Below are 22005 nucleotides of genomic sequence, written 5' to 3' on the forward strand. Positions count from 1 at the left end.
TTTCCCCTGAGATTAATATTGTTACGGCTCCCTAGCACTAGGAGGTATAAAGAAGCAGCTACTCCAAAAGCAGCTAATTGGGCAATTTTCAGTTTTTTTAGGTAAGACACTTTTGTCAAATGCCTCTCAGTATTAGGAGATTGGGAAGTATACTGTGCTTTGGTTGTAGGCAACAGAAACCAGCTTGGGCTAACTTAAGCAAAGGGAAATTTCTTGAAAGAGTATCAGAGGAGTTCACAAGAGTGAGAAAAATCTGGAGAAACACACTTGGAATAGACCAAGAACTGAGGCAGCTGTGAAGGGCTTAGAAAGCTACAAATTGTTATAGGATGTACTTTAACAATTTAAATTCTAAGAAGGGAGCATGGAGCTGGCCTGGCTTCAGTTGAGGTCTCCTCTTTGGCTAGAGTGTCCGGTGGGGAGATGCAGTTCCTCAGATGGAAGTCAGGGTGCTACTGGGAAAGGGAAAATGAATCCTAGGGTAACCAAAACACAACGAATACTTAGTGGATAAGTCCCTAGACCTTACAGTGGAACATGGACTTGGGGAGATGAGGTGGCAAAATCAGACCTCAGATTGTAGGGTTGTCATGGGTTTTTTGATAACTTGATTGAGATACAAATCCCATATCACAGAATTCACACATTTAAAGCATATAATTCAGTGGGTTAGTATATTCACAGTTGTGCAACTGTTACTACAATCAGTTTTAGAAAATTTTCATCACCTCAAAAAGAAGCTGCTTTAGCAGTCTCCCTTCATTTTCCCCTAGCCCTAACCAGCCACTGATCTTAGTGTCTCCATGGATTTGCCTGTTCCCTACATTTCATCTAGATGGAATCCTCGCATATATGGTTTTTTGTGAGTGGCTTCTTTGACTTAGCATTTTTTAGGGTTCATCCATGTTGTAACATGTATCAGTCCTTGCCTTTGTATTGCTGAATAATAATTCTGTTGTATGGCTATGCTACATTCGGTTTATCAGTCGACAGGGTTTTTTTCTGCTGTTAGCTATTTTGAATAATGCTACTGTGAACATTCATGGACACGTTTTTGTGTGGAGAGGTTTTCATTATAAAACAAAGTACCTAACTTGAAAGGATATAAATAATATAAAGTATCTGAGTGCCGGGCACACAGTAAGTTTTTAAAGTTTTTTGTTTCGTTCCTTCTTTCTTTTCTCCCTGGTAGCTCCCATGATTTCCTCTTGGGTTTCAAAGCTGTCTGAACCTGACTTGAATTCTCTTTCTTCATATTACCTAATCTTCCTAGGAAACAGTGGTGAGACGGTGTGGATGTATTGAATTCCCTGCTTGCTAATCATAATGGTTACCATATGGGGCATATATATCTGTATCTTAAAGACTAGTTTACTTGGTTTAAAAAACAAAAAAACTTTAAACAGTTTCTGTAGACTATAAGCCCTTATCAGGGAGTGCAGGGGAACAGAAGTCTGTGCCTTAATCCAAGTTAAAAGGTGAACCCAAAATGGGAATTAGGATACCCCTAAGCTAATGCTGACCTGCGTCACTTTATTAAAAGTTTTATTCTTTTAAAGAACCTGACTCCAGGGCTGCTTGGGTGGCTTGGGTCAGTTAAGTGTCCCAACTCTTGATCTCAGCTCAGGTCTTGATCTTAGGGTCGTGAATTCAAGCTCCGTGTTGGGCTCAGGGCTGGGTGTGAAGCCTGCTTAAACAAATAAAATAATAAAGAAAAATAAAGAACCTGACTCAGGATGTCACTGGGAGACCCTTTTATCCTGCTCTAGAACTGAGTAGTGTGCGCGTAGCCTATTTAAAAACTGTAGAAGATAGGGCACCTCACTGGCTCAGTTGGAGAGCATGCATCTCTTGATTTCAGGGTTGTGAGTTCGAGCCCCATATTGGGGGTAGAGGTTACTTAAATAAATAAATTAAACAAACAAACAAACAAATAAATAAATAAAATGAACCGTGGAGGTAATAGGCCTTCAGAGCAACTGAAGATTAACAGAGTTGACTCAAAGTAGGAGGAGATTAAGACCAAAGAGTCAAAGCCAAGGATTTTTCTTTGACCTGCTTTACTGTGATAAGCAGAGTGCTTAATGCTGATTGTAGGAAGAGAGGGTAACAGAGTATTGTCATTGGACCATTTTTTACGTTGTTTTGGCAGCTATGTTTCTTTTTCTGATAATATGGAACCCATCTGACTCCTGTGATGGGTTCTAGGTAGAATGAGTACCACGGTGGAAAAAAATGCAAGTAATGACGTTTATTACTTAAATGTTTGTATAATAACTTTAAAGTGCTAGAGATACTTCTTTTGGTTATTAGCTCAGGCATAGAAACTGTTAAAGTGGTAATAAATCTCTTTCCTAATTTATTTTCCTAATTTTTTGGTTTTAGAAGTTAAAATTTTTAGTTTTAGAAATGGAAGTGTTCTGCTTCCTCCCTGTTGATACCTATTCTCATTTTTAAATTTCTCTCTGTATATGAATATTTAATTTTCAGTAATTTTGGGGAGGCCTTTGCTATTTAGGTGATTTGTCCAAATAGGAAATGTTATCTTTACAAAATACACTTGACACAGTAAGCTAAATGTGAAAGTGAAAAGTCAGTCTCTGATGTGACCATCGATGGAGATAACTGGAATAGAATTGGGCCTCCAGTTGAGCACGCTTCAGGACAGAGAAGTTGCATGTGAAAACATTGACATTGACATTGTGAACTTATGTAATAAAATCAAATAGGAACTAAAGTTACACTCTCTAGCTGATAACTATTTTTTGCAAGGATGGGCTGCCCAAGGCACAATTTTTCATTGTGTTTAAATTTAAATTGGCTTCCTAGTCTCAAAACGTACAGTCTTACCTTTGTATTCTTTGTATCACTTCTTCTCCAGTTTTTAATTGTGAGATGTCCTTTGCTTTTTTTGTTTATTCAAGTCTTATTTGTGTGTCAGCCCAGGTTCCTCCTTTTCATTTGTTGTTTTCTTTGTTTAGATGCCCAGATTCCTTAGGCATACACATTCTTGCACGTACAAATTCACATATACAGTTTGTATTACATTGGGATACAGTTTATACTGTACGCAGTTCTGATCAGTATTGGTTGGCAATGTTGATGACGTTGGCTGGTAATTTACCTCTGCCTATTCTTGTAAAATGCAAATGTGAGACACTTTAAAGTTGTACCAAAGAGGTATACCTTCAGTGCATTTAAAGAATAATTTCCTTATTTATTGTTTTTATTCATGAGTAATTTTCATTTTCTTGTCTCTTAGGAGGAGAGCATTCCCATTGCTTTATCTGGTAGGGATATCTTAGCTAGAGCAAAAAATGGAACAGGCAAGAGCGGTGCCTACCTCATTCCCTTACTTGAACGGCTAGACCTGAAGAAGGACAATATACAAGGTTAGTTTTGTTTTGTTTTGTTTTGTTTTTTTAAGTTTATTTATTTATTTTGAGAGAGAGCACAAGCTGGGGAGGAACAGAGAGGGAGAAAGAGCGAATCCCAAGCAGGCTCTGCACTGCCAGCGCACAGCCCAATGAGGGGCTCAAAACTCATGAAGTGTGAGATCATGACAGCGGAAATCAAGAGCTGGAGGCTCAACTGACTGAGCCACCCAGGTGTCCCAGTTAGTTGTTTGTTTAAGCTAAAAATTGCAGTTTGCACCTTGGAGCTATGTGGAAAATGTTACCATCTTTTTTTTAGTCAGAATTTATATAATCTGGAGTTAGTATTTACCTATCCTTTCACAGCTTGGGGCCCAGTTGTCTTACAAAATATCCAGCTTTTGGAAAGAGTTCTAGTTTTCAGAAGAGTTTTACATATTACACAGTTTTGATAACATTCCAGTGAAATAGGCAAAATAAGCATTATTGCCTTATAGATAGGAAAGCTAAGATCATGAGAAGTTATCTGACATTGCTACTTAGAAATTATGGAACTGAGTTGTTTCTTGTGGCACCTGTGTGTCTGCAAGAGCTCATGAACTTTTTCTTCTGTATAAAGCCTTGTGGTTTGGGAATTTTAAGAGCTTAGGAAGTAGAGAAGAAAGAAATTTCCATAGTTGTACGCAGAGCAAGCTAATAGAGTTAATTTTTTTTTTTAAGTTTATTTTTAAGAGAAACAGAACGCAAGTGGGGGAGGGGCAGAGAGAGATGGAGACACAGAATCCAAACCAGGCTCCAGGCTCTAGGCTCTGAGCTGTCAGCACAGAGCCGGATGCAGGACTCGAATTTACAAGCCATGAGATGATGACGTGAGCCGAAGTCAGACACTCCACCAACTGAGCCACCCAGGCATCCCATAATTTTTGACCTCTAAAGCTTTATCTTAAATTTTCATAAATTGGTCTTGATCTATAATGATCATTTCTCCCATTTTCCCTTTTCCTACTTTCATGTGATTCAAATGGAACCTGGGCAGCAAGAGTTTTCTATTCAGGTGTTTAGTGAATCTTTTGGTGAAAAATTAATAAACTTTGAGCTAGTTTTTACCAACTCAAAGAACCCTTTAAAGGTTTGTAACTAAGGAGTACCAGGTTTATATAGCAGTGCTGCTGAGGAAAAGTCTGAATCTGCAATACTGTAATAGGTGGGTTTTTTTGGTTGGTTTTTTTTGTTTTGTTTTTTGTTTGTTTTTTTGGTAAAGGAAATTTACTTACTTGACTTTTCAGAATCAGGCCTATTATGATTCAATTTTCTAAAATGTCCTGAGTATCTAGATTGCAAGGGGCAGTATTTCTGTAGCTTATTAAAAACTCTTAAAATATGTTTTCTTTTTTTCTGTTTTCCAGCAATGGTGATTGTTCCCACTAGAGAACTTGCTCTACAGGTCAGTCAAATTTGCATCCAGGTCAGCAAACACATGGGAGGGGCCAAAGTGATGGCAACCACAGGAGGAACCAATTTACGGGATGACATAATGAGGCTTGATGACACAGGTAGGAAATGATGGCTCTAAGGTGGCCTGGCTCTAAGTGGAATTACAGACACAGGTGTTTCCTTTTAAACTTACTAAAAATTGTTTTTGAGAATTAAGGACCAGAAACATTGCAGTAGAAAAATGAGTAAAGGAAATGACCATTTCATTCGAGAAAAAAGACAAATTGATATTAATGGGAAGGATATTCAGCCTTCCTGGTAATTTTTTTTAATGTAAATGAAAACAGCAATTTGATACCATGCCTATCCAATTGGCAAGACTAAGAAATAGTAGTAACCAATAATAAAAGTTTGAGAAGAAACAGGCTATCTTGTAGCATGGGGGTATAAATTGATACAATGTTTATGGTGAGCAGTTTGTCATTTTGTTTTGAAATTGGGAGTGTGTATATATATATATATATATATATATATATTCAAGAATCTTCCCTGAAGAAATAGGCAGATGCAGGGTCAGGTTAGTGCAGTATGGTTTGTAGTACTAAAAAAATTGGAACATCCTAAACATTAGTGGAGATTGGCTAAATACATCGGGGTGTAGTCTGAATGGAATTCCCCAAAGCTGTTAAAAAATTAAGCTGAACTGTATTCATTTTCATTAAGAGTTCTCCAGGATACATCATTACGTGAAAAAAGATAACAAAACACCAAGCATGAAATTAACTTATATAAAATTATACATAAAGTTTGAGTCAGAATCTTATATATGGTTGTCATCTGGTAAATTACTTACCATGTGCTTCATACTGCACAATTACTTAAAACGATTGTCTCATTTCATCTTTGTAATATCTTCTGAAGGCCATTCCTCTAGATTAGAGGGAAGCAACTGTATCAAAAGCCTGGTATGCCTTTGTTATTCACTGGGGATTGTTTTAATACAAGTATGCCCCTTATTTGGAGCAGGTGATTTGGGAATCTGTTAGCTCACCCCACGTAGAAGTGAAACAAGTATTTTCTGGCCAACCTAAGATGAAATGAAAATCCATCTCCTAAAACACATCTTTGCCTGTTTGTATTATTCCAACCTTTACAACAGTGTTTCTGATAAAATATGTATGATGAATCTTTATTGTATCCTGTTTGCCTAAGCTAAAATTAATGAGAATACATATTTTCTAATTTTGTGTAGTGCATGTGGTGATAGCTACCCCTGGAAGAATCCTGGATCTTATCAAGAAAGGAGTAGCAAAAGTTGATCATGTCCAGATGATAGTGTTGGATGAGGTAATGTCTCTTTATTTGGAAAGTATTATTTTGTGCTTTGTTTAGAACTGTCAGTGAATGAAGCAAAAGCTCTTTGTGTTTGTGAACCTTTAATAAATGCATGACTCTTGTCAATTCAAACTAATTTGCTTATAAAACCCATTTAACTTTTTAAAGGCAATAGGTGATAGGTATTTATAGGAAAAGTTCAGCCTTGGGTGTTTTTCTTAGGGATGCCAGATAGTTTGTAAGTTTTGTTTTTATTTTTCAAGAAAAGTAATTGTTGAATACCTTAAAGCCAAATTCATTCTAAGTCTCTTTCCAATCAGTAATACGTCTTAAAAGACATGTAATGTCTCTCACCCCTCGTTTAGTATGTCTTCTTTTTTTTCTTTCTCTTTCTTTCTCTTTCTTTCTTTCTTTCTTTCTTTCTCTTTCTTTCTTTCTTTCTTTCTCTTTCTTTCTTTCTTTCTTTTCTTTCTTTTCTTTCTTTCTTTCTTTTCTTTCTTTCTTTTCTTTTTTTCTTTCTTTTCTTTCTTTCTTTTCTTTCTTTCTTTCTTTCTTTCTTTCAAGTTTATCTATTTTGAGAAAGAGCAAGCGAGAGTCCCAAGCAGGCTCCGTGCAGGGCTCAATCTCACGAACCGTGAGATCAGTCAAGATGCTTAACTGACTGAACTACCCAGATGCCCCTAGTATGTCCTTTGTACTGTTTGGTTTTTCATCTCCAGTATATGTGTTATCTCACCAGGTTGTAAGTGCCTTTTAAGAACTTACTCTGGCTCTGCATTTGTGGGATCTGGCAGTGTTTTTGTATATAAAGTCTATGGGTGTTAATGTTTTTGAAATAAAGTTGCTTTCCTATTTGATTTGTGTCTTAGATAACTAGATCAGGTGATTGTAGTCTATCAGACAGGTTTTTTTATCTTTGAGTAAGGAGAGAGAATGTTTATTAATGACTATTGGCTAGCAATAAGTACTGAACATGTTTCTTCATTTACTTTTTACACCAACCCTGTAAGGTAGGTATCCTATAAAGTAGTTAACAGTAAGTGAAATTTCTAATTTTAAAGTTGTGGACTGAAGTATTGGGTGTAAATAACCTGCCAACATAGCTAAAAAGTCAGAGAGACTAGATTTCAACTCAGGTAATTTGACTCTGCAGATTGTACTCTCAGCCATGTACTGTCTCTCATGGAAATCCCATTAAAATTCTGTTACGGGGGACGCTTAGGTGGCCCAGCATCTGACTTTTGATTTTGGCTTAAGTCATGACCTCACAGACAGCCCCAAGTGGGGCTCTGCACTGAGCACGGAGCCCGCTTGGGATTCTCTTGCTGCCCCTCCCACGCATGCACATTTTTCTCTCTCACTGTCTCTCAAACTAAATTAAAATTCTGTTCTAGGATTTTTTTTGCCTATCTAGAATATGGTATTATAGATTATCCGCCTTCTGAATCCCTGGGACTGTGTCTTGGTGCCATCGGACTGGATGATGTTACAGAACTTACTGTTTTACAACCAGGAGTATTACATGAATGTTCTTGGATGATGCCTTACTAACCAAAGACCTTAAACACTAATTGTTTTTAAAATTGTCTTTTCTTTGTACTGCAGGCAGATAAGTTGCTGTCACAGGATTTTGTGCAGATAATGGAGGATATTATTCTCACGCTACCTAAAAACAGACAGATTTTATTATACTCCGCTACTTTTCCTCTTAGTGTACAGAAGTTCATGGTGAGTATAAATCTACATGGAAGCAGTGCCATTCTGTTGCCCACAAGTATACCTTTATTCATAATTACATCCTGTAATCAGTCTCTACGTTATGCTGATTGTTTCAAGTTGTTGGCTTTTTCGTCAGCTGATCAGTTAAGATTTGTTGTGCATAAATTAACTTATTTTTTTAGTTGTAATAGTAATTTGATGAAATTATTCACTTAGCGTTTGGTGTCAGGCTGACATATAATCATTGATACTGGATAAATTGATTATAGTGTGATCCTATATACAAAGCACAAAATAGGAACTTAGCTACATATCTGAATGTTAGATCTTCCGTTATATGGTGACTTGTTTCCATCGTAGATTATGTATACTTTGAAGAGAAGAGATCTGCATCCCTTTAAAGCGATAGTTTTATCAGAAAATTGTAGGATATATTTTGAGTTCCAGAGATACACTCTGCTTTCATTGAATTATATGACTCTTCTTTTTTTCAGAATTCCCATTTGCAGAAACCCTATGAGATTAACCTGATGGAGGAACTAACTTTGAAGGGAGTAACCCAGTACTATGCCTATGTAACTGAGCGCCAAAAAGTACACTGCCTCAACACACTTTTCTCCAGGGTAAGTAATGGGCTTCAGCTACTGAATATTATAACCCCAATTAAACAGTTGTGTCCGTTTTTCCTACCATTTTCAGTGTAAAAAACAGTCCACAGCTTTTTCTTAAAAGGTAGGTTGGGTTGTTGATCTGAAGGTACGTTTAATTAAATCCTAAAATAATTTGACCTTGATTTTATAGTTGCTCTTCATTATCTGCATATTCTGTATTTGCAAATTTGGCTGCTCCCCAAAATTTATTTGTAACTTGTGATCAATACGCACGTGCTACTGAAGTCATTTGTGGATACTAGTAGTACAATGGAAAATAACAGCAGTTGTGCATAATCCCAACTGAGATTGAACAAGGTGACACACTGCCTTCTTATTTCAGCTCTCATACTTGTCTTTCTTGTAGCCTGTGCCACATTAATGCCACATTTTTTGCATTTTAATGCTTTGTTTTGGTTTTTGTTTATTTCATGGTTTTATTTATTTATTTATGTTTTAACATTTATTTATTTTTGAGACAGAGGGAGACAGAGCATGAACGGGGGAGGGTCAGAGAGAGAGGGAGACACAGAATCTGAAACAGGCTCCAGGCTCTGAGCTGTCAGCACAGAGCCCGACACGGGGCCTGAACTCACAAACCGCGAGATCATGACCTGAGCCGAAGTCGGACGCTTAACCGACTGAGCCACCCAGGCGCCCCTATTTCACGGTTTTAAATGGCTCCTAAGCTTAGTGCTCTCCGTCTCTCCTAAGCACAAGAAGACTGATGTGCCTTGCAGAGAAAATGTGTATTGGATAAACTCTTTACAGCCAGGCAGGAGTTACACTGTTGGCCATGAGTAAATAAGGGGTCTTTGAATAGCAACACACATAAGATTATCTGTTGATGGATTGGTGAAAAAGATGTGACTAGAGGCTCACAGGAACCTAATCCTTTCTCTCTCCTGGGAGCAGTGGTTTTGTATTCACGTGTTCAGTATTTTTTGTTTTTTTTCACATATCCAGTGTTTGTGGCAACTTTATAGAACATAATTACTGCATATAATGAGAATTGAATGTGTTTTAGTCTTGATGATTTTTACAATTTTGCATCTCTCTTGTGTCATGAGATTCTAAGTCTTAGACCGTATTTTTAACATCTATCGGTCACTATTTTCAAGATTTGGCAAAGTAAGATGAAGGTTTTTGTTTTTCTTTCTCGTATCTTTTTTTTTTTTTCCCTTTAGCTTCAGATAAACCAGTCGATCATTTTCTGTAACTCCTCTCAGCGAGTTGAATTGCTAGCCAAGAAGATTTCTCAACTGGGTTATTCTTGCTTCTATATCCATGCTAAAATGAGGCAGGTGAGTATAAAACTAGAACTTGTGTGCGGATTTTAAAAATCTTTTTCTAAGTATTTCTTGGATTCTGTTTTTTGTTTTAATGCTCCTCCATATGTCCTAAACATAAGAATGAATTATTCCTTAGTAAGCAAGGGACCTTTCATTGTGACCTCCGTGGTTCAGTTTTCTGGCTATAAAACATGGTATACACACTCTTCCCTCACAAGGTTGTTAGGAAGATGGAGATAGTTTATAAATGAGTTTATAAATGAGTAACTATTGTAAACTATTGAGCATGATACAAATAGGAGATTTTACTCCCTTTCCCAGGTAATGCAGATTTGCACTGTTTAATACAGTAACCACTAGTCACATGTGGCAATTAAAGGAGTTAAAATTAAAGTTTAAAATTTAGTTCCTCTGTCACACTAACCACATTTTAAGTGCCATGTTACATGTGACTAGCAACTACAGTTTTAGAAAGTACAGATATAGAACACTTCCATCATTGCAGAAGGTTCTATTGGATAACACTGCTCTAGATTTTTAATTTATGTACCTCAGCCCTTATGTTTTTCTTCACTGTTTGCCTTAAGGGCACAATCTCTAAATTTTAGAACTAAATCAAGAGTTTAAAGAAACGCAGAACTATAAAAATAAGATTTTTGTGTGTGTGCTAATTAAACATTGTGAAATTTTGTGAAAGAAAGCAGTTCCTGTAGACTAACAGATTAAGAGCTTAAGTTAATCAGCACACATACGGTTTTCAAAGCAGCTTGAAAATGGATCAGATATCATCATGTGGACCCTAATATTAGAAATTGTCACAGGAAATGAATGTATTAAGGTGTAGAGAATATTTCCAACTGGAAGAATGTTGCTTTGAATGAAAGGAAAGATGAGTTTGCCAGATGATAGATTTATTTCACTTTTTTTAGAGTCATTATGTATGTGTTTTCATTTTTGTATTTTAATTGAAAAGTAAATTTTTGTTTTTGCATGCAGGTAACTCAAAAGACAAGTAGTAGATGTTTAGATCAAGCCAAACTTCTGTCATTTTCTGTTTGAAACATTGAAAAAATAGATAACACAAAAACATGGTGAAAATTGTTGCTTAAAACCCAGCAAAAAAAGATAAAAAATACCCTTAAGAGTTAAGATAAATGGTACATGAAGATACGTATTAAAATATGTTTTAGTTGCTTATTAATTCCCGTGGGAAACTAATGTATGGTTAACTTTTTTATCCTTTGTTTTTAACTTATGGGTTTTGAATTGGCTCCTCTCTCATTTGTGTAAATTTCGGGTATACTAAACTGTTTGGATAGGAGAAATTAATGATAGGAAAATTAGGGTTATGTGTATGAGATTTAAACAAACTAAGTGCATTACTTTGTTCCTAGGAACATCGAAATCGTGTATTTCATGATTTCCGAAATGGCTTATGCCGCAATCTTGTTTGCACTGGTAAGTATTTCCGTATTTATCCCTTGGTTTTCTCTTTAGTTCTGCTCTGCTTTCTCTATCCATATCTTCCATCAGAGTCTGTGACAGAGTTCAGCTCACCCTAATACTATTTCTGGAATTTCTGAAGTTGAAATGAGCTTAATTCCTGAAACTAGTTTCCATATCTGAAACTGCAGAACACTTGTTGGCGCTCATACCTCATCTCTGTCTTTTAAACAGCTGTGGAATTTGTGTGTTTTCTGAATAACCTTAGCATACAGGAATGAGATGTATGTAGTACACGCAAAATAAATTAACATTAAGAAACTATGTTTTGGAAATTATTTACTGTGGTCTCTTAATTTTTTTGCCAGAAACAGACTAGTCTATATTTTGGTGTGTATTTAGTGTACTGAACTTCAACTCGGGAGCCAGGTGGACATTCAGAACAGACAATGAGTATCCTTCCATCTCTACACTGGAAGTACAATCTTAGTATTGGTATGAGATTAATCATCTAAACTAGGCTTCTGGGTAGAGAAGAATCTGGATTTAAAAAAAAATTTGTTTTTAGTGTTTAATTTTGAGAGAGAGAGACAGCATGGGAGGGGCAGACAGAGAGGGAGACACAGAATCTGGAGCAGGCTCCAGGCTCCGAGCTATCAGCACAGAACCTGATGTGGAGCCTGAACCCACAAATCAGGCGGCCCAAGGATTTTTTTCTGTAATTGAGGTACACATACACAGAGAAATACAGTAATTGTAAGGATATCATTCAGTGACTTTTTTTACATATAAAAAAATTTTTTTAATGTTTATTTATTTTAGAGACAGAGCACAAGTGAGGGAGGGGCAGAGAGAGCCAGAGACAGAATCGGAAGCAGGCTGCAGGCTCTGAGCTGTCAGCACAGAGCCCGATGTGGGGCTCGAACCCAAGAACCACGAAATCATGATCTGAGCCGCAGTCAGACACTCAACCGACTGAGCCATCCAGGCACCCCTCAGTGACTTTTTGCATATGTATACACCCATACAACTATCATCCAGATCAAAATGTAGAGTAGTTCACAATTTGAATTTGTTAAAATGCTGCTCTAGAAATAAACTCCAAATTTTTACTAACGGAATATTGAATTTGCTAATCTACAAGAACCAAAAAAAGACTATCAGGTATCCTTGGTGCTTCCAGTTTACCTTTTTCTGTCTTCTATCTAACAATACAACTGTGAATTAATACATGTATGTTTACTTTATCAGCAGTTCTAACCTTTATATTGAAATAAATGGAAAGGATATTAGACTTCCAGAATTTTTATTTTTATTTAAAAAATTTTTTTAATGTTGGTTTGTTTTTGAGAGAGAGAAAGAGAGTGTGAGCAGGGGAGGGGCAGAGAGAGAGGCTGACACAAAATTGAAGCATAGACTTTTAGAATTTTAAGATTAGGGTTCAAGTCCTACCCTTTTTAACCTGTAATCATACGACCTTGGACAAGTCATGCTTTTCTTTTATGCCTTTTTTTAAATCTGTAAAATGAGAATGCTTTAAACCAATTCTGAACAAATATGTGTTTTATTTATTCAAAAATAGTTTTTGATATTCAACCAATATTCTGCCAGGTATTTAGTTAGTTGGTGCTGGAAAAATATTAACTCCTCAGTTTTATGTATATTTTACCATAATTAAAAATTTTCAGATATATACACACATACTCCCTGCCCTTGGGGAACCTATAATGTAGAAAAGGAACTAGTTCATTGATGAAATGTTGAGAGTTGTTAAGCAAATTCAGCATGTGCAGACAGAAAACAGAAGAGTGTTTAATGTCATTAAATGAGTACTGAATAACGTATGTGTACAAAGTGTATAAATACATGCGAAGTATCACTCTTTATTTCAAGGACCAATGGTTTAATCAGAGATAAAAAGATAAACAACCTTGAGAGTCTAAAGCAGGCCCTGCAACCTTTTTCTTTAAAGTGCCAGATAGTAGGTATTTTAGACCTCGTATACCATAAGGTCTCTGAAACAAGTTACTCAGCTCTGCCATTCTAGCTTAAAAACACCCTTAAACAGCACATAAACACACAGGCATGGTCCTGTGGCAGTAAAACTTTATTTTTTTTATTTTTTTTTTAATTTATTTTTGAGACAGAGAGAGACAGAGCATGAATGGGGGAGGGGCACAGAGAGAGGGAAACACAGAATCGGAAGCAGGCTCCAGGCCATCAGCCCAGAGCCCGACCAGTAAAACTTTATTAAAACAGCCTTCGGGTTGGGTCTACAAGGGGGTAAAGGTAATTTGCAAATGTGAGGTGTGTGTAGGAAAAAAGTCCTAAATTTTCACAGGAAAGGAAATTAATTAGCTGCGGTGATCTGAGAAGAGCTGGAATTTTAACTGGCTTCGTAAACTGTATAAGTTTTAGGCTTGAATAAGGAGTTTTCAGTTAGGGGACTGGTATAAAACATGATCCATAGAGGGCTTCAAGAACATGCATTTAAGGAAAGATAAGTGGTTGAATTTCATGGAGGGGGTTTGAGGACACGTGTTAGAGAAGTATATGAGGATCAACACGTGTAGGGTGGAGGACCTTGTATGTCAATCTTGCATTTTATCCAGAGGCAAGTTAATGAGTTACAAATTCAAAGCGGTGTTTTGGAAACAGTAGTCACCATTGTGGATTATTTTGGAGTGTGGAACTGATGGAAGCCCTAAAACCTAGTTATTAGTCTATTGTAATTGTTTCTACTTGTAGTTTTCATAGCCTAAATTAGCGTAGTAATTGGGGAACTAGAAAAGAGAAGGTGTGGCCTTGGCGCTAACCTCAGACTTGTAAATCACTTAGAATGAGATGAATGAATTCTAAAAGTGTAAGGAATTACTCGTAGTGGCTTATCTCTTCTTTTCACAGTATTCTTGGTTAATCTATTTTGATCTTGGATTGAATACTAAAAATTACTGGTTACTCCTGAGACTCATTTATAATGAGTTTGTAGCTTAACAGTCATTCTGATCTCTTCCTGCATTTGCAGTTACCTTACACCGTTTCAAAAAAAAATTTATGGGACTTAGGAAAAGGTAACTTGGCTAGCAGAAAATTATTTATGATAATGTGCAGTAAAGATAATGCTAGTAATTTGCAAGTACATTTAAAATACCTAATGAATTAAAACTTAGGTTGCACTAGAAAGACATGTTAAAGAGTATTGTGGTACCAAGAAACATGCTTAAATTGAAAGATACAATGGAGATTCTCTCTTTCTTTTTTAAGATTTGTTTACCCGAGGTATTGATATACAAGCTGTGAATGTGGTAATAAACTTTGACTTCCCAAAGCTGGCAGAGACCTATCTCCATCGTATTGGAAGATCAGGTGAGGAAAAGGAAGATGTTCTTCTTTTTTTAATGTTTATTTATTTTTGAGACAGAGAGAGACAGAGTATGAACAGGGGAGGGTCAGAGAGAGAGGGAGACACAATCCGAAACAGGCTCCGGGCTCCGAGCTGTCAGCACAGAGCCCAATGCGGGGCTCGAACCCACGGACCGCAAGATCGTGACCTGGGCCGAAGTCGGATGCTCAACCGACTGAGCCACCTAGGCACCCCAGGAAGATGTTCTTCATGGAAGTGTTTTGAGAAGTGTAATCACTAAATTCTGTTCTTTTGTGAAATAGAGTATACTAGCAGTGAGAACAGTGAATTAAAACTAATTTAGTTGTTTGATATTTAAAACTGATTTCTATTCTAGAGCATTTAAGAAAAGTTAAAATAACTTTATATATGCTTAAGGTGAGGGAAAATTTAAGCGCATATATATATATATATATATATATATATATATATATATATATATGTATGTATGTATAAAGCATGACAGGCATGCTTTTCTCAGGTGGTGCAAACTACTGTTGATGTTTTGTGGCAACTTTTGACATAAATGAGCATCTGTTTTGTCATTTGAAAAAGGTAAATGAGGGTACTACTTAGGGCGTGAAACAAAGTTGTAATGTGTGTATGAGACCATAAGTGGTTTCGTACACTCACAGTGGCAGTGAACAAAAACATTCCTGTATGGTTTTGCCACTAATAGACTTGCGTGCACACATTGATTCTCATATTTAACTCATTTTTATTAAAAACTGTTTTTCTTTAGGTCGCTTTGGTCATCTTGGCTTAGCCATCAACTTGATCACATATGATGATCGCTTCAACCTGAAAAGTATTGAGGAGCAGCTGGGAACAGAAATTAAACCGATCCCAAGCAACATTGACAAGAGTCTGTATGTGGCAGAATACCATAGCGAGCCTGTAGAAGATGAGAAACCTTAACAAGCATGTGCGTACCTGACAGAACAGTAGCTAAGTGAGTGTAATGTTTAAAGAAAAGAAAGAAACCAAAATCCTCTTTCCTGGGGAAAATCTCATGTGGCGCTACATATAAAAGCAATGATAGAGTAAAACACCGGTTGGCATAAATAAATGAACTGGGACCTGTTGCTTGGGTGAAGTTGTGGTCTCATTAGAGAATCTGTAAATGCTGTTCTCGAATGCAGTCTTCCTGTATAATGTGATATATGAGGAGTACTTAAGACAAATCCATACTTCCAAAATAATGAAAGCAAAGAATCTTTTTTAGCGGTTTGAATATGAAAATATTTCTTGTCTTTCCTTTATCACTCAGTCATCTCTCTGTTGTTAGCATCACTCTTAATTTCTACTGGCCACCTTAATAAATCGGGTTAAAATTTTTTTTTTTTTATGTTTATTTTTGAGAGAGAGTGTGTGCATGTGAGCAGGGGAGGGGCAGAGAGAGAGGGAGACCCAGAATCTGAGGCAGGCTCCAGGCTGTCAGCACGGAGCCCGACATGGGGCTCGAACTCATGAACCGAGTGAGATCATGACCTGGCCCTAAGTTGGCCGCTTAACTCACTGAGCCACCCGGGCAAGGCACCTCCTTAATAAATCAGGTTAAATTACCCTACACTGCCTCATTGCCAAATGTGTAATCAGGCTGTGAGGATAATTGTCTTTTTTTTAACTGCCCACTCTGGTTTCCTGCACCATTTCATTTCATTGTTTGATGACTGTCAACTATCAGGCTCTAATACTGATGCTCAAAAGAAAGCTCAACATAAAGGAATATAGGCTATTTTGCAGGGTTTTTTGTAAGGAAAATCTGATTTGAGAGATGATTGTTTCCAAATTAGCAATAAACCTTTTACCTGTTATTTTTAAGTTTCTAAGATCCTCTCTTCGCTTTAGTCTTTCCCCTCCCCTCCTTAATTGGAATGTCAAACACAAAGCCCTCAGGCAAACCTAAAAGTAGGCAATGTAGGCTGTTGAGTTCGTGGAAGGTTAAAAAAAAAAAAAAAAAAAATTCTTGATTTTATTTGTTTTGGATACCAGAACTTTCAGGCTCTCATTCTATCTCTGGGATGCCTAGCAGAAATTCCTTCATCCTAAATGGATTCTGTGGGAGGCATAGGCTCAGTAGAAGCTACTAAGAGCATTTGGGATGGAGATTGTGAAAAAGTAGGTACCCTAGTTCGTTGCTTTCACAAAAGTTAATTTTAGGTTTCTTCCTTCTTTCTTTAGGCTTTGACAAACTACAGAAGGCTCGTTTGGATCTGTGACACATCGTTTGGGGGGGATGCTCTTCTCTTTGTGGGTTTTTCATCTTCTTTTATTTTGGAACTATGAAGACTTAAAAGAGCTCAGACATTTTTTCTTTTTTTAACTGGTGAAGAGAAAAAGCTGAAAAGAAGGAATTTACCTTTTTTGTTCCACTTGTTTGCACTGTGTGCTGACTGAACATTAGTTGCACTAACTGCTGGTTTTTAAAAAATGTTTTCTGGGGAAGGGGGACAAGGAAGGAGGAGAAAGAAGAGAAGGGGAGAAACCCTAAAAAGAGAAGAATCTTGATGAACACACAAGCTTGTCTACAATTTCAAAATTCTCCAACAGCTGACTCTTGAGTGCATTTCAACTTCTCCCTAATTACTCATCCGTTTTTTAAGCCTGAAGAGCTTATTACTTATTTGTGCGAAGTGCCTTATGCTATGAGACCATTCAGAGTATCATCTTTTAGACACAGCCCAAGGAATCAACATAGTAATTCTTTGCTTTTTTTCTTTTTTCTTTTTCCTATCTTTTAAAAATTTTTTGTCTTTTCATTTTGGTTTCAAGTTGAAGTCTCTCCCTTCCCTTTTTACCCAGTACTCAAGCCCAGGGCTGGAAGATGAAACATATTAGTAATGTTAAACACCATTTTCTTTTCGTTTATGTGGAGGAGTTGATATGCAACTGCAGTTCATCCGCACTGTAAATACATGTATTTAAAAAAAAAAAAACAACCCCAAGTAAAAATTTCTTCTGGGCTGAGTAGATTCCAACATCATCGCTCCCAAAGGAAAGAGCAGTCTATCATTGCAGGAGCCATATGACACGCCTTTGTGCTCTATAGCAGAACACTAAAGACTGGTTTACATACGCTTCCATTAGCAGTTATGGCACTTGATGTGTAGACATGTCAGAGCCTTGACCCTCTTTCCTCCGTGGCAGAGCGTGTCCCATAGAAAATTGGGTGTGTATACTTGTATAAACTTTGTAAATAAGTTTTTTTCTGGGTTCATATATATATATACATATATATATATTTTTTTTTTGGATGAAGGTTGCTGGGATTAAGGGGATTAGAGTGATTATGGGAGCAGCTAAAGATGAGAGGGGCTCAGTTTTCCGCAACACTAAATTCTAAAAAGTACTTTTGGCCTCTTGCTGTAGAGAGCAGACCTCTGTGGGGACCCTGTGTTGGAAGAGGGACCCAGAAGTCTGGGATTCACTGTTTGCTGCCACACTGTATCATCTGATACCTTTGGAGAACACCTGCGAGAGAGAGCAAGGAAACTTCAAAAACCTCTGATTCAGGATGCTAGTTTTGAGAAGCTCTCTCTGATTTTGCTTCTTCCCCCTTAAACAAAGTTTGAGGAACTTTTCAAGCTCAGCAAAAGGGGACAAAGATTAATCTCCCTTGCAGTGTGGGGATTCAGTTGAGTGGCAGTGTCTGAGCAGTGTATGTACAAAGCGTGGATTTGCATTTCAGAATACTAGCCAGTACCAGCTTTGGTAACGTTAGCAGTTCTGGAGCTTACTTTCTGTGGATCACTTCCTGTACTCTGTAAGTGTGTTGCCCTCCGCCCACCTTGATCCATAAACTTCCAGGAATGGGCAACTCCTGAGAGCTGTTAACTTTCATGCTACAGAAAGCTGCTTGCCATCCTCTTGCTTTGTGACAAGAATTATCTGTCATTTTGCATTGTAAATTGCTGGCAAATGCTTTACAGTTAATAGTGTTGCTTTAAATTGTGCCCCTCCCAACATGCTTGATGTTTGGCCTGATCTCCAGGCAAAAGGAGTGAGATGAATCAAAACCAGTGAACTTTTTTTTTTTAATGTTTTTAATTCCCTTTTAACCCAGTGTACTAGGTCAGTCAGGAGGCATCTAGGGTTTAAAAAAAAAGCAAAAAAATAATATGAAAAATATCTGATTTCCATACTGCATTTTTTTCCAGACCCTAAAATATTACAAGGTGAATCCTGCATACGCTTTCGTGCTTAACTCATCTGGGTAAAGAAATCAATTATTCAAAGTTGCTTTTTTTTTTTTTTTGACTCTTGCCTAGTTCTAAGCAAAACTATTTGTGACTCACCCAAAACTCCTTAGGATCAAAATCCTGCAGATGCCTCCTGATCAGACATAGCCCTAACTCCTTAAAAAACTGTAGCAAGAGCTGCACAGTACAAACCCCCAAAAGAATAAGCTCAAATATTTGGTATCCAAGCTATGTTCTTTCCAGCCAATGTTGGTTACTAAATACAAACCCTAATTAAGGAATCATTTTCTTCCAGGGAGGGGTGGGGGGAGGGAATTTAGAAGGCATCAACTTTTGACCAAAAAATCTTGTCCTTGTACTGATGCAGCTCTCTCTTTCTCCCCCACCTCTGGCGAGATAAGAGGGATCATTCATTATAGAAGAAAAGCTTGTAAATGCAAATCGGTATCTCGCTAGAGAGTGTGTGGGTGACAACAAACCGCGCAGTCTCCTTTGCCATCCTCAGACTGTGCCTGGTGCCACATGCCTGTGGGTCCCTCTTAAAGCACAGACTTAACTGAAAGTATTACTGAAGTATATAGCCTCTGATGAGGAGTGGCACTTAAACTATCTGGGACACCACTATTGGACACAGTCCTGTAGAGGCAGCTGTCCAGTTTTGGTGCTTGACTCTTGAATAGGAATTGCTGAATGGAAAGATGCTCTAAAGACTAGGTCAAAGCCTAGTCTCTTTTTTCTTTTTTTTTCTTTTTTTTTTTTTTTTAACACCCCCCCCCCCCCCCCGGCTATTAAGGGGTATTGTTACTGGAAATTGTTTTTGTGTTCTTTTCCAATATTGGCTGTTTTAAGTAACGGCGGTATTTTTTTTCCAGTGGTTCATTTGAGTGAGACTTCCCTATTTTTAATACTTAAATTATGTCCAACTCGTGGTTTTGCCTGTGGTGTAGTAGTTGTGTAATGGTTTATGGATCGTTACACACCTTGATGCCTCTGGGCCTGTTTAGTTTTTCTCTTCCCATATATTCTGATGGAGAAACTTTCTTGGCTTTCCTTTGGGAATGGAATAAACTTATTCTAAAATGATCTTCCATGGGAAGAAGTTAAGGGAGAAGGAAATCTAAATATGTCTCTTAATTATTTTCAGGTTGGTCCCAGCATCATCATATGGGCGGGCCCCAGTGGCTGGAGGGAGGGGGGAGGCAATTGGTTATCAATATTTTTTTCAGAATGAGATGGGAGCATCTTTCCTTTGCTGTGTGCTTTGTGTTTGATACCATCATGCTTGGGTCAGAACCAGACAATTCAGCACAAAGCCTTGAGTGTAAATTGGTTGGAATCAAAACATCTCATTCTGATCACTTTGTTTAGTTTTTTTTTTTTTTCTTTTTCTTTTTCTTTTCTTTTTTTTTTTTTTTTTTTTTTTAATAGGGGTGGGAGGGAGGTTACTATGCCCCAAAAGGGAGGGTGTCTGCACTAAGGATTTAGAAACACTTTGGAAGCTCATAACCTCATCAGAAATGGCCTTTAGCCACACTCCTGACCTTATAGATGAGTAAAAATGAAATAATTTTGGGGGAACTAAGCCATGTTATTTTAATTTGCTACTTTTTTCAATGTTTTGTGTATGTTAAAAATTGTTACTGTGGAATCATTTTGTGACAAAACACTTTTGTCCAGCAAAATTTTGGCTTCATGGGAGCTGAAGTCAGTCAACTTTTAGGTGAACTTAAGTGGACTTTGGTGAGCTTGTATCCTACTTTATATCCTTAAGAATTGCTTTTTAAAACTCCCAAAGAAAAACCTCTGGTGTAAAAAACTCATCTTTGGGGTAAAGAGTTAAGTGTCCAAAGGTTATAACAGTTCATGAGGTTAGAGGGAGCTAGCCTGGCACCTGGACTCTGCCCCTCCACAGCTGACAGATTCCAGCAGAAGTGTGTTTAAATTCTCCAGTAGACAATACTGGGCAGGGAAAGGGAGGGGGTAGGGGCTGGGTTACTAAGATACAGGCTACTGTATTTTAACCAGTGGTTGTGTGGGAGGGGTGCCTGGAGAAAACAAAGTCACTTCCCTTTTTTGAAACAAAACTAAAACTTGAAAAAATATTTTTTTGTTCAGTAAAAATGGAATGGAATTCTAATGTCCCTAGCCACAAGGGACCAGTTCCACTGAGAAGCGAACAGTGGGGACTCAAAATTTTGAAAACATTCGGGGAAAGGGAAAATTGGCTTTTTGTTAATTGGCAAATGTTCCAGTGGGACTCTGTTTTTGTTGGGATGTGTTATGTTGTATGTACACATATATGGACCAGAGTCTCTGCTGAGTTTAGAAGGTTCAGAAAAAAATGGTTGATAAAATCTTGGTTTTTGTTAATTTATCTCAATAAAAGCCCACTGGAACTCCAAATGTGTGTGTGTGTATGTGTGTGTGTGTGTGTGTTTAGGAATGCTTGCATTTGAGAACATTTTACTAAAGTAATTCACATGATGAGGCGTTAAGACCTTCCCAGCACTACTTCTGTAAGCCCAGTTGAATAAAATCGGAGTGGGCACCCTCATTCAGCGTAGAAAATGTCCTACCACCTTCATTTCAGTTTTTCAGTTCTCGTTACCTAAACTGAACCAAGATAGTAATCATTTGGAGAGATGTTAGTCCGTGCTACATGGAAGCGAGGTATCAGATGTTTCAGTAAAGCTAAACGTACCCACGAAGTTTACTTAGGAGTGAATCCAACAGTATGAACAGAATTCGTAGGTTTAGAAGCGCACAACACTGATGAAAGAAATCAAAGACCTAAATGAGAAATTTAGATACTTACAGCTGAACACACAGCTTTGTCCCAACCTCCAAACAAAATAGGTATAACTAACAAAAAGTGTGCAAGAATTGAATGCCAAAAGCTGCAAAAATGCTGATGAAAGAAATTTGAGGTGTGCTGTGTTCATGGAATGCCATAACAATTTTGAAAAAATTGAAGGGCTTATTACCTGGTTTGAAAGCTCAGCTACAGCAAAGTTGTAAATCTACTTCTTTCACTACAATACAGTGTGTGTGAGGAAATGTAGGGGGACGTGACATCAACCTTCCCATCTAAAGAGCAAAGATAAAATTGTAAAAGTGCCTCCAACAGACTTGAAAGTTGAAACATTAGTTGTT

At 37.4% G+C, this 22005-nt stretch overlaps 1 protein-coding gene across 5 annotated transcripts in view; it reads left to right on the top strand.

Annotated features, from left to right (window-relative positions):
* DDX6 (DEAD-box helicase 6) overlaps nucleotides 1–21255 on the top strand; it is a 36192-nt gene extending 14937 nt beyond the window's left edge. For 4 of the 5 annotated variants that reach the window (XM_078432829.2, XM_078432827.2, XM_060604929.3 and 1 more), the window contains exons 5-14: nucleotides 3263–3392; nucleotides 4781–4927; nucleotides 6061–6155; nucleotides 7749–7871; nucleotides 8357–8485; nucleotides 9700–9816; nucleotides 11199–11262; nucleotides 14512–14613; nucleotides 15393–15602; nucleotides 16835–21255. In XM_078432829.2, the coding sequence (XP_078288955.1) occupies nucleotides 3263–3392; nucleotides 4781–4927; nucleotides 6061–6155; nucleotides 7749–7871; nucleotides 8357–8485; nucleotides 9700–9816; nucleotides 11199–11262; nucleotides 14512–14613; nucleotides 15393–15568 (1083 nt within the window). In that variant the 3' untranslated portion in view covers nucleotides 15569–15602; nucleotides 16835–21255. The remainder of the gene's footprint in view (nucleotides 1–3262; nucleotides 3393–4780; nucleotides 4928–6060; nucleotides 6156–7748; nucleotides 7872–8356; nucleotides 8486–9699; nucleotides 9817–11198; nucleotides 11263–14511; nucleotides 14614–15392; nucleotides 15603–16834) is intronic. The other variant, XM_060604928.3, reaches the window with a different exon arrangement.
* The last annotated feature ends 750 nt before the right edge of the window (nucleotides 21256–22005 follow it).

Source organism: Panthera onca, chromosome D1 (genome assembly GCF_046562875.1).
Source record: "Panthera onca isolate mPanOnc1 chromosome D1, mPanOnc1 haplotype 2, whole genome shotgun sequence".
NCBI classification, from domain to species: Eukaryota; Metazoa; Chordata; class Mammalia; order Carnivora; family Felidae; genus Panthera; species Panthera onca.